The sequence below is a fragment of the Athalia rosae genome, chromosome 4 (assembly GCF_917208135.1).
Source record: "Athalia rosae chromosome 4, iyAthRosa1.1, whole genome shotgun sequence".
Classification (NCBI taxonomy): domain Eukaryota; kingdom Metazoa; phylum Arthropoda; class Insecta; order Hymenoptera; family Athaliidae; genus Athalia; species Athalia rosae.
This window is the reverse complement of record NC_064029.1, coordinates 3,511,420-3,530,779: the sequence shown is the minus strand read 5'-3', so window position 1 is coordinate 3,530,779 and position 19,360 is coordinate 3,511,420. Positions and strand designations below refer to the sequence as shown.

Sequence of the window (19,360 nt, the reverse complement as noted above, 5' to 3'; positions counted from 1 at the left end):
CGCGTAAATGTGTGGGTTGAAAATCTAATCTGATAGAAATCCCGAATGGATACACGCTGATCAGTCTTACGTTGTTTAATTTTGTGTCTATTCGATATAAAAAAAAAAAAAAAATTTCCAACGTCCGCACGGACGATACGGTAGAAAATTTTTGCGCCGTTGAAACTGTAGCTACGGGTTAAAACGCCGACAGGAAGTCCGTGTATCTGTTTTCGGTTGCGTAATTTTACCGTTAGATATTATATACGACGTGTTATATATGTACCAAGCCATGAGATTTCGTGCGTAACAAGTTCCTCGACTCGAGCTCGGTATAATTCGTTTCGAGTGGAGCATAGATGAAGATAAGAAGGAGATGAATAAGAAAAAAAAAAAAAAAAAAAGAAAAGAAATGAAATAAAAAGTGAAAATAAACGCCATGATTGTTTGAACATCGAAAAGCCAGACTGTAATCTTCGCTGCCCCGAGGCGGAACTTTGGAGCTCATAGACGCGTCCAAACTCCGGCTCGTGATATTCCTTAAACGGCACTCGATAAAACTTCCATTTCTCGTTTTGCCGGCACGTGCCACCGTCGGAAATTAACGGACAGGGTCGAGGTTCCATTGAAAACAGACGCGACTTACATTCGATCGGGATTGGCGGACGATCGGGGCGAAAAGATCGTCGGAATGCCGAAAGAAATGGTGTATCGAACGGTCCGGATTTCTACGAGTCTGGTTAGAGAAAATCTGCCGTCGTTCTTGATAAAATTGACGCGATTCGGAGGGGTGAGGAGAGAAAGAAAAAAAAAATCATCGAAGACGTGATTGAATCTGAATTCACTTTGACGTTTATTACGAGTATCAGTTGAGATGTAGAGTTCGCCTTAACGGGACGTAATCGTTAGCTTTTTTTTTCTCGTACGTCGGTTAATTGTGAACGTTGTTGAGTAGTCGGTAGCGATCGCGAGTTGAATTATTTTTAAACTCGATGCGACAAAGTGCAGTTAAACGTGACAGAACGTGCAAAGTGAACGCGACTGAATGCTACCGTTGCGAATAGCTTTCATTATACGTGACGCAAGGCGTAAGGAGCGAACACTTTAAACGGTTACGCCTTCGGATCTTGAACGCCGCTTTGTTTTGTCAAGTTTGCGGTTGGTCATTCTCGCGCTTGTTCCTCGGGCCTCCAGCTCTCGGGTAAATCGTTGCGTGACCTTGGACAAGGTTAAACGCGCGCGAACGAGGCCGTCTTGAGGCCACGCAGAGTCGGAATGTTCGAATGGTCGTTTTGAGAAAAAAAAATTTTGCCACCGCATCGACTCCCTTTCGGAGTAGATGAAATTCGGCGGAACAGCATCGTCGGGATACGTTAGTTCTTTTTTTTTTTTTCTAAAATAATTTCATCGATCAAAATTCAGCGACAGTCAGACGGTGTTGCTCGTCATGCAGGAGTTCGGTATCGACGATTCGCGGTTGCGTAACTCGTGGCGTTGGTATAATACGTACGTATAATACATCGGATCACGAAATCGCTTGAAACTAACGTCACGCGATCATCGCGAATAATTAATTATCTCAAAGCATGCTAGAGGAGCCCAAGGCGATGCTCGATGCCTTCGTAAATCATTAATTTTCATCATCGCTATTAATTAGAACTTCCGCGGTGAGGGTAAAAATTAACGATAACGTCGAAACACCGACGACGACGGCGTTGTATCGTATAGCGCGTGAACTACAATACATCCGCGTTACGGAACCGCCACGAATCGCCGGCGAATCGATGCGAACGAAACTTTGCAGCAGACGTCGCGGAGACGAGCAATTCCGTGTATCGTGTCCATTGGCAGTCTCTCGTCCCCGTATCATCGTATGTGAGAATTACAGACCATGTGACCGACCGTCGAAATACGTTTGCTCCCACGGACGCCGGTGTCAATGACGTCCGGTCTCCTCGTCGCCCATCGTACGGGTACACGTGTGTATAAAACGCGCAAATATATTTTTCCTTCCGACAATACGAACGGATTAATCATTCGGATCGGTTGAGTGTGGCAAAAATTTGCTTCGAACGAAACCGATCCGTGTACAATCGCATTATTACGCCACGATGATGTTTCGCAGCGAAATCGTATTCACAAAACTTTTGACGAAAGCCAGAAATAAACCGAACGGAAGAAGACAGCGATTTTCGGGGGATGGACTAGCGTCCGAATTGGAGAAGAATCTCGGCGAGATCGATTCATCCCGGAATGGTACGTACAAGTCGGGAGAAGTAACGAGCCGCAATTTTATCGGTACAATGGATAGTCTTGTCGCAGGAAGATTTCACCAGGTGAATTCAAGGTCTGAGCACAAGCGGAGCTGTGACCCGACGTCCGAGAATACAATGGCTCCCTTTCTCGATCGTTGGTTAGAGAGTCATTGGCGGTTTGATGCCTCTGAGTTCCTTTGGTCGCTATCGCTTGTACTCTGGTTAACTTGCACGTTAATGTATCGATTTCTGTATTCTTCGAGTCTTTGTCCGCTACGGAGGAGAACGACCGTCAGCGAGAGACGAGATGCTTCGCGAATAGAAATTAGCGTCGTACCACTCATTAGCATCTCCGTAGCTATTGTTTCGCGTTCGGTCGCCAGCTGCAGTCCTCTCCCGGTGTCGTAAAAATTGCGAAAACTTTTTTTTAATTTTTTTGAACAAACACGAGCAAACAACCTAATAAAATCGACGCTGTACGAAAGGCGCTCTGCGCATCTTCGATCGAAAAATTTGAAATGAAATTTGGAAAACTCCTCAAGGATCGCTCCCGGAATCGAAGGGAATTTTCATTCCGCGGATCGTTGTATACGGTACGCGATCTACAGGGAATTTGCGTAGATCGCCGTTGTTGAGAACCATCGATTACACTCGATCCATCCGACCCTCGACGGAGGTCGACGGTTAATATCCGTGCAAAGGCGACGGATGCGTCGTGGCTAACGAGAGAGTTACTCTTAAAATTCCAATCGTTGAAACCGATAATTCTTCCATATCGCGTATCGCGCCGCGCTTCTACGCGTACGTCGATTCGACCCTGAGAAAACTCGCGGACGGATGAACGATGCAAAGGTGTGGATCGGTGCTCCTAGGTTTGCGGAGCGCGAGGTATTCGAACGATCGAGAATTACTCGGAAACGATTAACGAGGCAAACTATCGTATTTATGCGCTAGGTCTTCGCCGCTGACAATAAGATCTTCGTTAATATAATTAACGCGAGTTATTCACTTCAGCCGGCTTTTCAATGAAATACAGACTCCGCGTTGTTTTTCAACGATGATTCAAATGAACGCGCTCATTATCCGCTGCAACGTTGATGAACATTGATGCCACGCACACACGAGCCTTGAAAAAGTGGTATACCTGCTGTAATGATAAAAAAAAGAAAAAAAAAAAAAAACCACGCCAGGTTAAGTAATTAATTAGTTTCTGGAACGTATGGAACCAGGTGATATGAAAAAAAAGAAACAAGGACCGCGTACCGACGTGGCATAAACGAAAATTATTCTTGATAATGTTCGCCTTGGACTTGTCAAGTACACTTGTAACTGGTCCAGATAAATCACCATCTCCCGTTGTTCCGTAGAAAATATATCGCTATCGGTCGCCACAGCTGGGGATAGTTTCGTATGTTACAAGCGTCGCTTGTCAGGTAATTAGTAGGCACATTACTCGCTTTCGCAATCGGTAATATACGTTATACAGCTCTACTTCGTCAGGTTGGGTTCGATCTCACCATATCTTAATGCGTAATCTTGAATCAGTAATCAATAATCCAATCCGATGTACGTTCAAAGAAGAGGAGAATCATTCTCGATATTTTTCAGCTTCGGAGGTTCGATATTGAACTTTGCGAAAAGGGTCGAGTAGGTGAGATACAGAAGTAGATATGACGGACGGGAGGCGGTACCGCGTCTGCTATCGCACGTCGAGTGAAACTAATCGTCGAACTCCACAACAGATTTCAATATTTTTGAGTTCCGATCTTACGCTCTAAAAAAATGGACCTTCGACTCTGCGATTCCATCCCTGGTTGGAACCCCTGATCCAATTATTCGCACACGTCGTTGGACACGGTGATAGTTTCCGACAAGAAAAACTGAACGCGAAGGGATCAGAAATAAGCATCCGACTGGTTTCGGTCATCGTATTTCGACGCGATCGTTATATTATCCTCCCGCGATGATGTAGCGGAGCGCAGGGAGGACGCGAGCGAGGATGCTGTAGTAGGCGGAAGATAGAGCCGAGGCCGGTTCTCGCACGAACCGTCAAGTAAGTCTAATTGAACACCACGAGTTGACATTTCTAGCAACGTGTAGTCGAAGACGAATACGAAGACGAAGACGACTCTTGATATATCCGGGGACAAAGGCGTACCGCTGCGGCGCGATCGTTCCGTCTTTGATTATTTTGCACGTGACGATTCCGTGAAGATATTCCCATCGAGTTCACCGCGAGTCAATGATCTTGATCTTGATCGTGAAACATGGGAACTGGCCTCGAGGCTTTTGAGATCTTTACCGGGGTAACCCGAACTAACGTTTCCGTTTCGCTCTTTTAATTACATCGGCGATTCTCTCGTGCCGCCGGATAATTACGATATAACTAATTAGTTACCGCCCCCTCCGCGCTCAAAATATATTACCTCCGCAAATTTTCTCGAACTACTACTAGCGTACGATTTACAACCGCGGTGCCCAGAGGTCGCGATCCCGACTTCATGAACCTTAAATTAAAACGCTGTTACTTATTCCCTCTAGCGAATATCGCGATACGTTCGTACGTACGCTATATACGTCTCCGCGTACGTTTGTCAAAGTTTGTGAAAGAAACAAAAAATTGAAATTGAAAAAAAAAGGTAAGTCATCGACGGGCGAAGACGAGAGCGCGAACGACGCGACGGAGAACGCTACCGTACTTGCGACATGTAGGAAACGTTCCCGGGCTGACTGAGACCCCTGGCGTAGTAACAACACCGGGTAAGGAACTACGCGATCTATTCGACTATTCCTCCCCGTCCATTGTTCGCCATTTACATTTGCATACGATTTAATGGATCCCCTCTGCCTATTGTACGATTCAGGAAAAGCTTACATAACAAGTTGGGGGTCGATGTAATCTAGCGACGTAACAGCATCGCTTTTACAGCTTGCATCCTACACCCACGTCGCCTCTGCCTCGCTGAAAATGAACGACGATAAGGTGGCTGGCTCTATTTTCCCTGTATTACGCTCAATGAGCCTCACTTCGTAACTCCTAGCGACACACCCTGTCGCAGGTACACGTGTACCATTCACGGGACGTTTCAGGACTGGAAATTGCTGTGACGTTGGCCTCGGTTCACCCGGCGGACTCTGCAGAGAATCTTCGTTTTGCACTTGCGGAAGACTGACGGAATTTCGCCGACGAAATTGACGCAAATAAGTCGCGTGACGTAGCCACGCTTACGCGTGACGATTCGCGAGTAACGCTTATTTCCTTCTGGCGAGAATTTTTTTCCTCCATTCAATTTTCGTTCGTTCTTTTCGTCATTCGTCTCTCAGGTTTTATTGGAGACCTATCGATCAATCGGATTAATTCGCTTCCTCGAAAGATTTTGTTCCAAGAAATCGCGTTACACCGTTCACATACCGAAGTGATTTTTCGTACGTTATATCGGCAAATGACGCATTGTGACGCACCCATACACACACGTGCGGAAGTTCGACGATAAAGCTGTGAGTGGACGTTACGGAGTACGACAAAAGTGAATTTGTTGAATCGTTAACCGTTTCGATCGACCGAACAACGCGACGGCGTTGTGTGCGTATAATTGAGCGCATAGAAATCTTTTGTCAAAGCTACGAGGGAGGTTCCTCCCAACGGAGAAAATGATTTTGCAACGTTTTTTCTGAAAACATTCGTTAATTGAGAACGAGGACGTCCGGTCGGGTCGTACCGGACGCTACGGGATGACGGATCGGTCAATTTTCCGTGTCACAAAGCAGCCGGTGTTAACGAACGGACGATCGTAGGACTAGCCCAGTTTGACGATGACTAGCCCAGTTTCCGTTTGTTCGTTTTTTAACAGTTTGGTTTTTTTTTTTTTTTTTCTTGCAATAGTTTTTCTAGACTTTTTTTTATTCCGAGCTTACGGTAATCGCGGGAGTTTACCGTACAAAACGAGGAGCGTTTCATGGCAGCTATAACGCGGATCTATCGGTTATGGACATTTCGAATGGCCGTAAGTTCATCCGTTACATAATACTGTTACCACGAGGTTGTGCGTGCGCGATGACCGGAGTGTCCTCTGCCCGGCGAGCGGCGCGTTGCCACCGGAAACGGATGTACGCTCCAAGGAAGACGAGTCGTACACAACGCGTGTGCCTCCTTCGTTGTTCGTCGTTGTATACCACACCACACCACAACAACTTTGTCGTTCGCATCGGTGTGGCTGGGGTCCCCGCGTAATTCGAAGGTACTGCACGCTCTATCTGATTGTCAGCTGAAATGCATTCGAGAGCAATGCACCGCCGTGTATAATGGAAGTAAAGCAGCGGTTGTTTTAGTCGGACGATTGAGAAAGTGAAACGAATGAGAACAATGCGAATTAAAACGGGGGAGTAAAATTGTGTCCCGATCGGCGATCGATTCGTTCGTCGCAACGTTCGAGCAACTTCCGAGTCATCGACTGCGGAGAAATATGATAGAGAAATTTTTTGATTGAATTTTTCGATTTCAATTTATGGATATACGCGGAAAAAGACTCGTTCGATGTACACCGTTCGAGGTCGTACGGACGTAAAAACTTTGACGAAGTTCGACGTTTTCTTGCGATTTATTTATTTTTTTCTTTTCTTTCCTTTTTCATTTTTGCCGCTCACTTGCGCATGTACATTACGACGTGCGGTTTTAACAATTAAACCGCGTTGAGCAAGCGGATAATTAACTTGTCACTCGATCGAAATCAAGTCGTTGACTTTTAGTGGGGGCGCATATTTCGCGCCAAACATACGTGAGTAAACCGTCGCTATTATATTCTCATGTGAGTTTTTTTGAACATGTTTTTCTGCTTTTTGTTTGTTCCGTTTTTTTTTTTTTTTTTTCAGGTTTTATAGCCGAATAGTATGCTTTTTAAGAACTGATAATTATCTCGTAATTTCTCGCGGTCACGCTATCGCGCTGGGAAGATGCAAAACTTTCGGTGGAATTTTATTATAAATTACTTTTTTGGTTCACCTTTGTTGGTTGAATCGCTTGTAGCGCTTATAGACGGGAATATTCACATGGCATAGCAGAGAGACGCGGTAGGGTTAAAATCGGAGTCGAAGAACCGTGTAACTTTCATGGTAGTCGTACACAGGTCTCGGCAATCGGTGCAATTTGCATTTTTCAAGATATTATTCAGATTAGTTACGCGAAGACCTTGATTGCGTCAAATTGGCGGAACGGTGATCGCATCTTGCTTACATAAGGTGCCTTCGTCTGCGGCGGGCACGCCGCCGCCGAGGAAAGCTTAAGTTTTGTCTACAAGCGCACCGGTACCCGTATCCCAAAGTCTGACTTGAGGCTAAAACGAGCAAACGAAAGCCGCGCTGCAGGCCGTCTGAATTTATTACGTACTTTAGCCAGCGCTGAACTAATTTTATAGTCCGATGTAATTCACGAGCGCAAAGATAGATATTAATTTTATACTTAGAATTTTCATGCGCCGCGGTAGCCGCGTTACAACGCTCCGCCGTGTATTCGAATATTATTTGCGCGTGTTCGTTACACGGGGCGATAGACATTGTTGTACGGATGTGATTTAGGCACGGCGAGTTTAATCAGTTGTTGGTTCGAAGCCGAGTCGCTATTACCGCGAGACTAGTTGTAGGTACACTCGGTACTTTCGAGACGGCGAAACGTGTTCGACCAGTTTCTTCTCGCCGGCATCCGTCAGTGTCGTCGGGGAGGTTCAATGCCACGATCGCCGATACAATGGTCATAGTTTTGCCGCGGATTGTACAATTTCACTGATAATATAATATTAAGCCATCGTGGTGTGCGATTGTCGTGACATCTAGATCTCGCGAGGGGCCAAGGTCTCGTATATAAACTATCAGATCATATTCACAGATAGAAAATAACCCTTCGGGTTATCTCTTCTTTCGCTGCGGCGGCTACGTGTACACGCTCTTCGAAGAATCAACGTAATATTATACGAGACGCGAAACTGTAGCAGTTCAAACCCGTACCAAAGGGAATAATATGCATCGCATCCCGTATCCCTTACCCGAGGCCTGCGGAGTGGAGAATCTAAAAAATTATATACCCACCCCGTCGCGGAGATTATCTGTCTTCCTTTTTTTTCTTCTCCATCGCGAGGAGTCGTACGAGATCACGAATACTCGTGGGTAGTCGCTAAAAATGATTAAACCGGCGGCGCTACCGATCCCAAAACCGCTTCCATACCGCGAACGTTGAAACATCGCTAAAGCTGAATTATTACTTCGATCCGCGACTGTATGACGCTCGCGTTTATCGCGGGGAGGATCGCAATGATGACACATTTTATTTTTTCCCGTCGGCGGTGCAGCTCCCGGTGGTTCTCGGGGTCCGCGACGTCCCTCCCGAAGAACAGAAGCAGCTACAGAGCAGCGGCAGCACTGACCTTCCTTTATACACGTGTTGCCATAAAATATTATGAGCTTTACCGTATACGTGGTCACGTTGCGGACTTCGTATACCTCGGGTCAAATATAAGCCGGCTGTACCCCAGGACTCTGGAAATGCGGAGTACGTCTCACCGTGAAGAAGAGAAGTGGAGCACGACGCTCGGGAAAAAAAAAACAAAAAATCACGCAAACGTATAAATTCACGAAAAAACATTTCAGTGATACCTTTTTTTTGCGCTCGGTGAACTTGGGGCGTTCGATTTCTAAACCGCCTCGCCGAACGGGCGAAGAAAAATTAATTGCCGATTCGCCCCGTGATCCGAAGGTTGTTATAGGTTTTAGTACAGTGTGCGTAGCTACACGTATCGTTTGTTTTACGAGGTATTTACACGAATGTTAACCTTGAAACGGTAACGATACAAATCATTTTTCAAACTGATTCGTAACACGCGAATACGTACGTAGCGGCCGTCACGAAATTTTTCGCCTCACAAAATAGTAAATCTAAACACTCGAAGCGGATTATGCCGCTGGAGGCTCCTATGCTCGCGCCGGAATTTATTTCGTACATCGGAATATCTTGATACGTTCGGTTTTACCTGTGCAACGATTTTACAAGACGTAACTTTATCGCCGTCATAAATTTCAAAGGACGCTGCAGTCCCCGCCGCGGTTCCATTATTCGGGGATCTTTCAACCTCCGAGCTTGAGGGCAAAAACTAATTTTACTCGCGAAGGTAGTGCAGTCGAACGGTTCCCGTCTGTACGTATACCTACTCGCGTACCTGTACCACTAGAAATGCAACACGGGGCAACCGCGTACGAGACCTTATCGCGTGGCCGCACGCTTGTCGCCGTTGGACAACGTTTTCATTCCCTTTATTTTCTGCGAAATGGCTACTCAGGTGCTAAGGACATGGTAACCTGTCATACCGTTGTGATATACGTCCGCGAAGCTCTTTCACGTCTCAAAAAGGTGCTCAGGGCCGTCCCAAGGGCGGTCCAAAGGACGAACGGAGTATCGGCACGAGATTGCGGCGTTATTAAAAAATTTAATTCGTCCCTTTTTTCGGTGTTTTGAGGCCCAGATATACATTTCGATTTGTCGCACAGCGTGTTGTTGAAACAGGACGAGGTACCGATTCGGTTCACGGATACAACGATTTTCTCGGATAATTATTTTCAGAACATCGAGCGTACGGAAGAAATGACACGTACGTTTAATATGCGACATAGTAGAACCTGCGATAAAACTTAGGCATTACTATAAAGGATGATGTGTTTTGCCCACGCAGCTGCAACGACCCTGAGGTAAGTACGTGAATACGCAGGGCCCGGCATACGTGAGACCCTGAGTAAAACGTTCACCGTTCTGGCAACGCGAGCAAGAACTTAAGTTATGGCAGGACGTGAATCTGGTTACTTTGAAGAGCTGCGAAGAAAAAAAAAAAAATAGAATAAAATCGCCGAGCGTGAGCCTTTCACCTCGAGCGTTACACATCCGTCAAATGAACGCGGCTTCGACACCCTTCAAAATCAGGTATACATGCGACGAAATCAATTTTTTTTTTTTTTTCTTTTGGTTCGACCCAACAGACCCCCGTAAATCCGACGAGTCGCATCGATCCGGCAACACTTGTAAAACGCAGTAAAATTTTCTGTACCGCCGTTTGCCTTACTCAGCTAATGACGAATCATGAGGTCATCGTTTATCGTTATTAATAGTACGGTAGCAGATAATGTAGTTCTGGTACCCTGCCCAAAACTTGTGACTTATTTTTCAATCACGATTGTCGGAGTGTTAGCTTCAATTTTGCTGGGGTAGATGAACCGTACCGGTTCGCGGTGCAGAGAGATTTTGCCTTGAACTTGGCGCGGCGATTCGACTCGCCTCGATCGGCATCGATAAATTTGTCCGAGGTATCTAGGTATGACGACGGAGATAATAAAATAGTTCGCAGCTGGATGGTGGTAAACGGAACGACGGTGGGACTCGATATGCAAATTAGAGGTGGTCCCGGGAGCAGCGGCTGGTCTAGGCGATCGTCGTAGAAATATTCGGCGAGTCATTTTCGTAATCGACAAGAGCTGAGGTTACCGTAGAAAAATCGTAACATCTGCGCCGACGATAGCGGCGAGTTTTAAAGAGAGGTGACTCGTTCCCGCTACGACTCGTGATCCGTGGATCCACGATTTTATACCTACTACGCGCAGCGATATCGAGTGTATAGTAGCCGCGGCCAACCTTCGGAGTTTGCCTCGGTGCCTGGATATTATTCAAATTTAAATCCGAGCGAAGCGATCCCACGTCGATCCCGATCGCGATCTCAATACGAAGAATTGCTCGGCGTCGTCCGGAATGACGGGCACCTGGTATTAAAGTTTTTTTTTCTACATTTTGAGACAAACTGCATACCGTTGACGTGCGCCGTATATAACTTGTGAAAAACTAGTCTGACTTCATTTGTGTATATCAAGTTGAAATCCGAACCGCCGTGATATACTTTCGATGTCGATCTGTGTGCGGGGTGACACAGTTAAAGAGATGGAACGATGCTGCCGGGAGTAATTGTACGTACACATCTCGCGATCATACCTACGCAAGGATTACCACCGCTGATCAAAGTCGCGATTTACTACAAGCGAACCGATATGCGTGGGCAAGCCGGTCGCATATTTTACATGTAATGAATTCTAAACACGGTCCGACCAGTTGCTGCTGATGCGGATAATTTTTGACGACTATGACGGGCGAAATCTCGAAGCGCGATGTTTTGGATTACAAAACAAAAAAACAAAAAATCAAAGAAAAGGAAGGAGGTTCTATGCAAGTTGTTTTAATCGTTGTCGACGAAACAAGAAATCAAGATCAATGTAACCGCGGCGAACATTTGAAGCGTGACGATCTGGAATGCAAGGAACAAACGGTGGCCAACGACCAGAGAAAATTAACGGTAAATGTCTTGCACCGACCAAACCCTAAACGGGCAGAAACGGACCTACAGTCACTTCATCTCTGACCTTCGGCTATCGCCGGCGCTGTTTTGAGACGGTTTTTTTTTTCCGACCGAGCTGATCAGTCATTTGATATCTGCCTGGCAGCGAGTATCGTGTACGAATTAATTGAACTTTTATAAGCTACCACTTATCGTGTTCGCCGTGATTTGAGTCGCGGTTGTTTTTCGTGAAGCCGTTATTAACCGCACCGCGTCCTCAAAAATTACCGTTACTCCAACATCTTGATTTAAATTATAATCAGAGCCTAGCAATCGGGCTGTCGTAAACCTTCGCCAGTCGATAAGGAATCGCCGCGAGCGTTTTTTATCCGATTCAAATTTGTCGAATTCCTACTTCCAATTCGTACGCCAATCCAACGTTACGAATACGACGAACGGGTCGCTAATTTTTCTTTTTTCTCCTTTTCTGCTTCAGTTGCGGATGCGTCTACCGAATCGCAGAGACAAGGGCGAAAGTCGTTGCAGGCGGAGTTGCCCGCAGCAAAGGCCAAAAGGGAACAAGCCCTCCGAAACATTCTGGCAGCCAAACGTCGACAGGTTCTCGGACAGCGGGCAAGCCTCGTTGCTCCTCGATCGCGCGGCGATGTAACCAAGGACATGACCGACGTTTTGGAAGTCCAGGAGTCCAGACACGGAATTTACTTCGCCGTGCCGACAGGTGTCAAAGATGTTTCCGTCGAAGGAGACGTTCCCGAGCCGTTAACGGTTACGCTTGCCAAAACCGCGTCCGAAGATCGGATCGGTTCGGTCGAACGAATCGAGGATGCGACCTCGAAAAGTCCGGAGCCGATCAAACGGACCACGGCGATGAAAGATCTGGGCTACGACGAAAGGAGCGCTGCAACCGTCGCCACCGAAATCAGACAGAAATTGTCACCCGGTGGTATTTCGAGGAGTGGCTACCCGTCAGCGAGTAGAAATAGCTCGGTTAATGTACAGAGGGCTACTGCTCCGAAAAATACGGCGATCAACGATTCCGACGGCCGAAAGAATAACAACACTGTGATAATGTCGGACAGTCTGTACAAACACTTCAGACCGGTGGAGAGCAACGTTCCGATAGAAGAGATGACGCAGTTCCTGCACTTCGGTCAAAAGTTGAGCCCCGAAACGCAGAATACGACCAGCAGTAACTCCCTGGAAGTAACGCCGACGTTGCCGCCGGTTCCGAGCTCGAGAAGACGGTTCTCTATGAAGCGATACAGTACAACGACACCGGTTCCAGTTCCAAGGCTGGAGGAGATCATAAACGAGGAGATGAATATCGCCGTGGAGAGGCAAACCGTGGAGAGGAATAAAATACCGAAGATAAAGAACCTCTTCAGAAGTCCGAGTGCCAGCAGTCTTTACTACAGGAAATCGCCGGTGAGACCGGCGGATCCCACGATAGTTTCGAACGTAATCAGCCAGCCGACTACGAAGAATATTTCGGAAGGCGACGTCACATCGAAGAGGGAAAACGATTCTAGATACGAAGAACTGCATCAGCCGTTGAACCCGTCGTCCTCTCACGCCTCACGGCGACACCAGGTGCAGCGCGGCGTCGCGCCGATCGAGGAGAACGAGGACCAAGGGAAAGGAAGTGCGACGTCCCACGACTCGGTCGCATCTGGGTATGCCGACGTTGGTGCGACCCAGTTATCGAACGAAACGAATAATCGCGGTTCCCAACTACCGAGAAATACCAACGAAACGAGGTCGACGGACGCGACTGAAACAAAGCCAGTATCCAGCGAAGAGACCAGAGGATCGATAAATGGCCACTCTTCGGGCTATCCGATGTCTTCCTCGAACGTGACGACGCAGGACGCGAGGGCGAACAATTTGGACGACCGGGTACCGGTGTCCTCTACGGATTCTCCGGGGCGAGAAACCAGCACCACACTTAGGATAGTGGTCGCTGAAACTCCTGCGAAAGATGAAGAGGATCCTGCAAACCCGTCGTCGTATCCAGGTGGTTCCCCACCTGTCGTCGTTCTACCGGCGCAACAACACGTGTATACGTACACGATAACCAACGTGACGCGACTGTTGCGCAACTACTCCGGACCTGGGGTAAGCAGCAAGGAGGAAGGCGAGCAGAAACGGCAGCAGTACCCGGGCCCCGCACCGGCCGGGACCGCTGAGATAAGCGACGACTCGTCGAGCGGTATAGTGGCGACGCGGTCTCGGTCCGATCTCAGTGCCGGCCCAGCGGCTGAAGGAGTTACAACATTGGAGGGGAAACAGGTAAACCGTAGCAGTGGGGATTACGATCCCAGGTCAGACGCAGACGCAGCATCCCGCGCCGCAACCTCGACACGACGAACGCCACTCGAAGTAAACAAGACCGCGACAAAAGTCGCGGACTCGGAAGTCGGTGGTAGCGTACCTGCCGACGCTGTATTTCGCACTGTCGGGACCCACGACTCATCGGCAAATTTTACCTATCGAACAAATCTGCGGGAAGATCTTCGGGACGCCGATCAGCGTATGTTGCAAAAATCAGCCAGTGCCGTTTTGAACCAGAGACCCGGTGACGAACTGCTTATCGGCGATCGTACGGCGGGGAAAGGAAGTCGTCGCAGGGATCAGCCCAGAGGTCATCCCTTCGGGGCGGACGATCGAGCGCCAAAAGATCACAGGAAGACGATACAAGTGGGAAGTAAGGTGGGAGATGACTCAACTCTGAGACAATTCGCTTCGAGAGGAGAGCGTAACGAAGCGAGTGAGGTTCCATCGAGTACATGGAAATCGTCCGATGAGTCAGTGCAGTCTACTCGGCCCACGGATAATGTCAGTAAAAATCGTAACACCTCGCGGAACACCGGTGATCGTCAGGTTCTGAATAGGAAGCGTAATTTCGAGGAGAGTTCCGAAAAAGAAACTCTCGATGTTCTAGCCGATCGGTCGTTGAGAAAGTATTCCGACATGACGAATCATCACTCGATTCCCGATACGCAGATACGGGGCACTACGATGACACCTTTGGAAATAACGACGATCGAAGAGAACAATCGGAAATCGGATGCGTCGAAGATCGCGGATGGGAAAAACGGACCCGACGATTTTAGGGAGGGCCACTTGCGGAGGAACAAAGTCGAAACGAGCGTCGGTCGTTTAAATGCCAGTGACAACGGTGCTAGTGCGGGAACCGGTGATACGGATCGAAAGATCGTCGGTGCTGATCCGCCGATAGACAAAAGTGGGATCGCGGAGCGAAAATTCGAATCAGCTACGAGTTCAACCAAAGAAACCGTAACGTCAGACGGTACGACGGCACCGTCGCTCTTTCCGGTCACACCGAGAATCTTATCTAGTGTAGAAATATTAGCGGACAAAGAAGCCAACGCTGTGACCGTCGAAGAGTCCGTCACGGACGTTCCGACGATCAGAGCGACGAATAATATTACGGAAGCGGAGAGACCCTTCGGGATAGCCGAAGACCTCAGTCCATCGGAGATTCAGCAAATGTACAGGCCGTCGAACACCGCGAGGCCCGATTTAACGACCACCTTGAATCCGGAGTTACAAGTGCCACCTCAACAATCCCAAGGTGAAGGCAAAGGCGAGGAGGAGGAGGGGGAGGAGGAGGGGGCGCCGCGAGTTCCAGATGAGAGATTTAACGGCACGCGACAGTTAGACGAAAATTGGAACGGTCAACGACCGGTGAGTGTCGAAAGATCACCGGAAGTCAGGGGGAGAAATTTGTCCGACAAGACGCGAGATAAGGACGACATACTACCCATAATGCACCTGTACAATACCACGTCGATTTTCAACGAAACCAGTTCTCCTCTGGCGACTAGCCCGTCCTCCCACGGTGCTGAAACTCGGCACTCGGTGCTTCCGGTTGACGAGAAAAACCTTCGAACTAACGAAGATGCTCTGGATTCGGTTACAACGGCTCTGCCAACGGTCGGGTCGCTCGTACCCGATCCCTCGAAGAACGTCGAAAAAAATAAAATCTTCGAACCACCTTCGCTACCCGACTACCCCGCCGTCCAACGACTTCCTGATTCCGCGTTAACGAAACCCGCGGACAATTCGACGCGACACAAGGAAGATCACGGATCCCGCGAACCGGCGGAACCTTCGTATTCCAATAAAGGAAACAACTTTACGAGCGGCGCCAATACGAGCAGACCGCGACACAAGCACAACCACCAAAGTTCGACGGCCAAGTTCAACACTTCCGTGTTCGAACCGGCGTTAAACAGGACGTATTTCGAGCCGGGTTCGTCCTCGCCGAGCGTCAAAGATACGGTGAATATCAGTGAAGTGATTAAAAGGTACGAGGGCGACGCTATAGCCAGTCAGGAGACGGTCGCTGTCGTCAGTTACATACTGGCGACCCTCGTCGTTTTTCCGATCGCCCTTGGAGTCGGGCTCATCCTGAGGAGACTGATTATAAAGAATCGTAAGGTGAGATCATTTGCATTTCTCGATTATCAATCACGTCCAAGGTAATGACCCGAAAATTATGCAGCTCCCAGTCTTCATGGGAAATGCATTTCTGATGGTTTTGCTGTAGATTTTTTTGCGTTTCAATTTTTTTTTTTTTTTTTTTTTGTTGCAAAATAATGGTAAAAAGTAACTTTACGCTTCACCGGGTATAAATTCTTGCGAACGCTTCGAACTTGTCTTTCGTATTTCTTACGCGATAATTCCGATCTTCTTACCGCGTACGATTTCAGTATCTAGCGTAGACCTTTAGCTTTACGACGAATAAAAAGGACTCGTACCGATACGAAGTACCATTATCCATATCGCGTGAAAAGCGAGCGTTAAATATCCATCTCGTTAAAGCTATTCTGATGCGTATCCATTGAATTTGGTAACAACAACAGGTGTACGTACTACGTCAATACTCCATACACCTTCAATTAAACATTTTGCGTCATTTCTCACATCCACAATAGCAGCGACTCTACGTCGTCGTTCGATCGTTCGAAAAACAAAAGATCCCAACGAAACTACCTCGCGTCATATCGTTTTACACCATTTGCTTTGTAAATATCATTTACTCGCTGCGCGAATAGATAAGAAGAACGAACAAAAAAAATAAAAATAAAAACTTGAATCGAATTTTTCCATTCAGATTTAAATCGTACTTGAGGATTTCCAGATTCGTTTGTATCTGCGAAGGATTTAACGCGTGTCCTTATTTGTTCGGTTTCGAAGTAGTTTCAATTTTTTTTTTGCCTATCGTTCGCTTTCGTTACACCGCGCAATAAAAATCCGTACACTCGAACGTTCGATTAAAAGCGAGGCAATGTTCGTGGGCGACGAACATAACTGGCGTCACGGTCACGTGTGTACCTACATATTCACGATTGAATAAGGTGACCGAGTCACCGTGAAACACACATGTCGAATGTATGCCACATCGGGATATCGTACGACAATCGAATAATTTCGCGATTTTAAAAGCGCCGCATCGAATTCCGGGTGTAAAATTTCACGAACATCACGAGTGGTGCGCGCGATGTATTAATTGATGTAATTCGAGTAGGAAACTTGAGATATAAATTTTTATCGTACCGTTACCCTGAATACATTACGCGTATACATATACACGCACGCTCGCGACGCTCGCGATTCTTTACAACTACCACCAGTTTCGGTGTCGACCGCTACGTTCGCGGAAAAAAATTCACGAGATGGAATAAATTAAAGCACGTCGCAAATCGCGCGTCTACTTGTTAGAGTTTGATAGCTCTGTAGTAGTGTAACAATATTTAAAAAACGGTTGAATTATCTGATGCGCAGATGTTAGAGGAGTCCGACACCTCGTCGGAGATAAGCTGTAGAAAAGATGCGCTGAATCTCGAGAACGGGGACTTCAAAACGTCCATTGAAAAAGCTATAACGAAACTGCCTCGCATACAACATTTGGTAAGACGAATCTTTGACTTGGAAACTCGTTGTCGAATTACACGAAGATGCAACTGAGATGCAGTTTTATCAATAATTTTTTTCATCGATAACTCCGCAGTGTCACGAGGCGGAGAAATCACCGTTACCTCCGGCCCAGGAATCGAGGTGGGAATTTCCGAGAGACAAACTTCGATTGCAGACGGTCCTCGGTCAAGGGAATTTCGGCCAGGTAAGTTCACCGCGTTTACGCGATCGTTCGGGGTTCCGACAGAGCCACGATTACGGTAAAGCCGGATGTTGGCGCAGATGCAAACGATTCGAAAGTCGTATTTCATATTCCTCGTATAATTCGCGATTGTTCATTCGCATTCCCGAGGCTATTCGATCCGGTATATCCTGACCGCGCTGGTCGATCCATAAATTGAAAAATAATTAGAAGTGAGCTGTGCCTACATACGTATCCAGCTGTCGCCGTAAACATTCGAGAAATTTGTTCAAATTGAATACAGCGTTTTGTGCCTCGAGGTGATCTTTCTCTCAAAGCTCACGGTGTTTATTGATTGAAATATCATGGTGAATCGCGTTGCGAAGCTACCTCGCGAACGCTCTCACGTTCGCTTATATTAACTGATATGGAAACACGTGTTGAACCCCTCCGAGCCACGCGAAGAGTGGTTGTTAAGTGATTATGCAAAGTGCACGTTCGATTCGCATGCATGTACGGATATTCGCCGGTGGTTAATGGTGTTCATTCGGTTTGTATTTTTCGCCAGGTCTGGAAAGCCGAGGCCGACGACCTCACGGGTCACCAGGGCACGACGCGACTCGTAGCGGTAAAGACCGTAAAGGAAGGAGCGTCGTCGAGGGAGAAAGAAGACTTGGTCCGGGAACTTGAAATCATGCAACAGTTGGGAAACCATCCGAACGTCGTAACTTTATTGGGCTGTTGCACGGAGGAAGGTAAGCGATCGTCGATCAACGACCTTGAATCGAATGAACGCGAACGTAATTCCTCGCGCATTATCCCTGGGAATTGTAATCGAGGATATTCGACCAAAAAGGGTGTCGTTCTTTCGAAAAAGGAAGCGTGTATCATCGTTTTCATGAATTTTTCCACTCGCCTATAACCGCAAGTTCGACAACTTTATTTTCAATACATAACACGAGTGAATCTCACCTCGCGCACATCCGACGCTCGCCTGCCTAGTCCAAGACGAGCTTCGCTCGTATGTTAATTCAACGATAATATTTTCCTTAACGGAGATATGATCGCGGCAGCAACTTAAACGCGACATAGCCGATCGCACCGCACCGCACCGCACACAGGTGCCTGCGTCACGCGTTTGAACAAGTGCATTTGTAATATACATACCTACGTACTGCAGCGTCCGTCAAAACCTTTGTCCATATAACGAAGCTCCGGGCAACAGAACTGCCGGCTCATTATTGTTAAAGTACGATACGTACGGTACGTACGATTTACTCACTACCGCGGCCAACGAGCAAACGAGTTCTTACGGAAAATTATTGTAATTATTATTTGTGCATCGATTTTTTTTTTTTTTTCATCCGGTTTGTAAATAACCCGGGGATACGAACGAAATCTCGGTTTTATTGGCGGCGTCGTCTCGTTCGCTAGCTGGCGAAAAATTTTCAAAAATATTTACTTATCAATTTATTTTATGGAACGCAGGAGATAAAGCGGCGGTAATACCGATTTTAAAACGTTCCGTAAATGGCGAGATGCTGCGCATCGAGAATTGTGCAAAATAATGACGATCGTATCGGCAGCGGGTAATTTAACCCGACGAGAATTCGCCGTAACAGATACGA

At 47.2% G+C, this 19,360-nt stretch overlaps 1 protein-coding gene across 3 annotated transcripts in view; it reads left to right on the top strand.

The window, feature by feature from the left end:
• The window catches only part of LOC105689572, a 111,826-nt gene that overhangs the window by 82,411 nt on the left and 10,055 nt on the right, over positions 1–19,360 (top strand). For 2 of the 3 annotated variants that reach the window (XM_012406693.3, XM_020854382.3), the window contains exons 2-5: positions 12,084–16,072; positions 17,420–17,545; positions 17,646–17,756; positions 18,301–18,487. In XM_012406693.3, the coding sequence (XP_012262116.2) occupies positions 12,084–16,072; positions 17,420–17,545; positions 17,646–17,756; positions 18,301–18,487 (4,413 nt within the window). Of the gene's footprint in view, positions 1–11,547; positions 11,606–12,083; positions 16,073–17,419; positions 17,546–17,645; positions 17,757–18,300; positions 18,488–19,360 lie in introns of those variants that run through there. The other variant, XM_048654782.1, reaches the window with a different exon arrangement.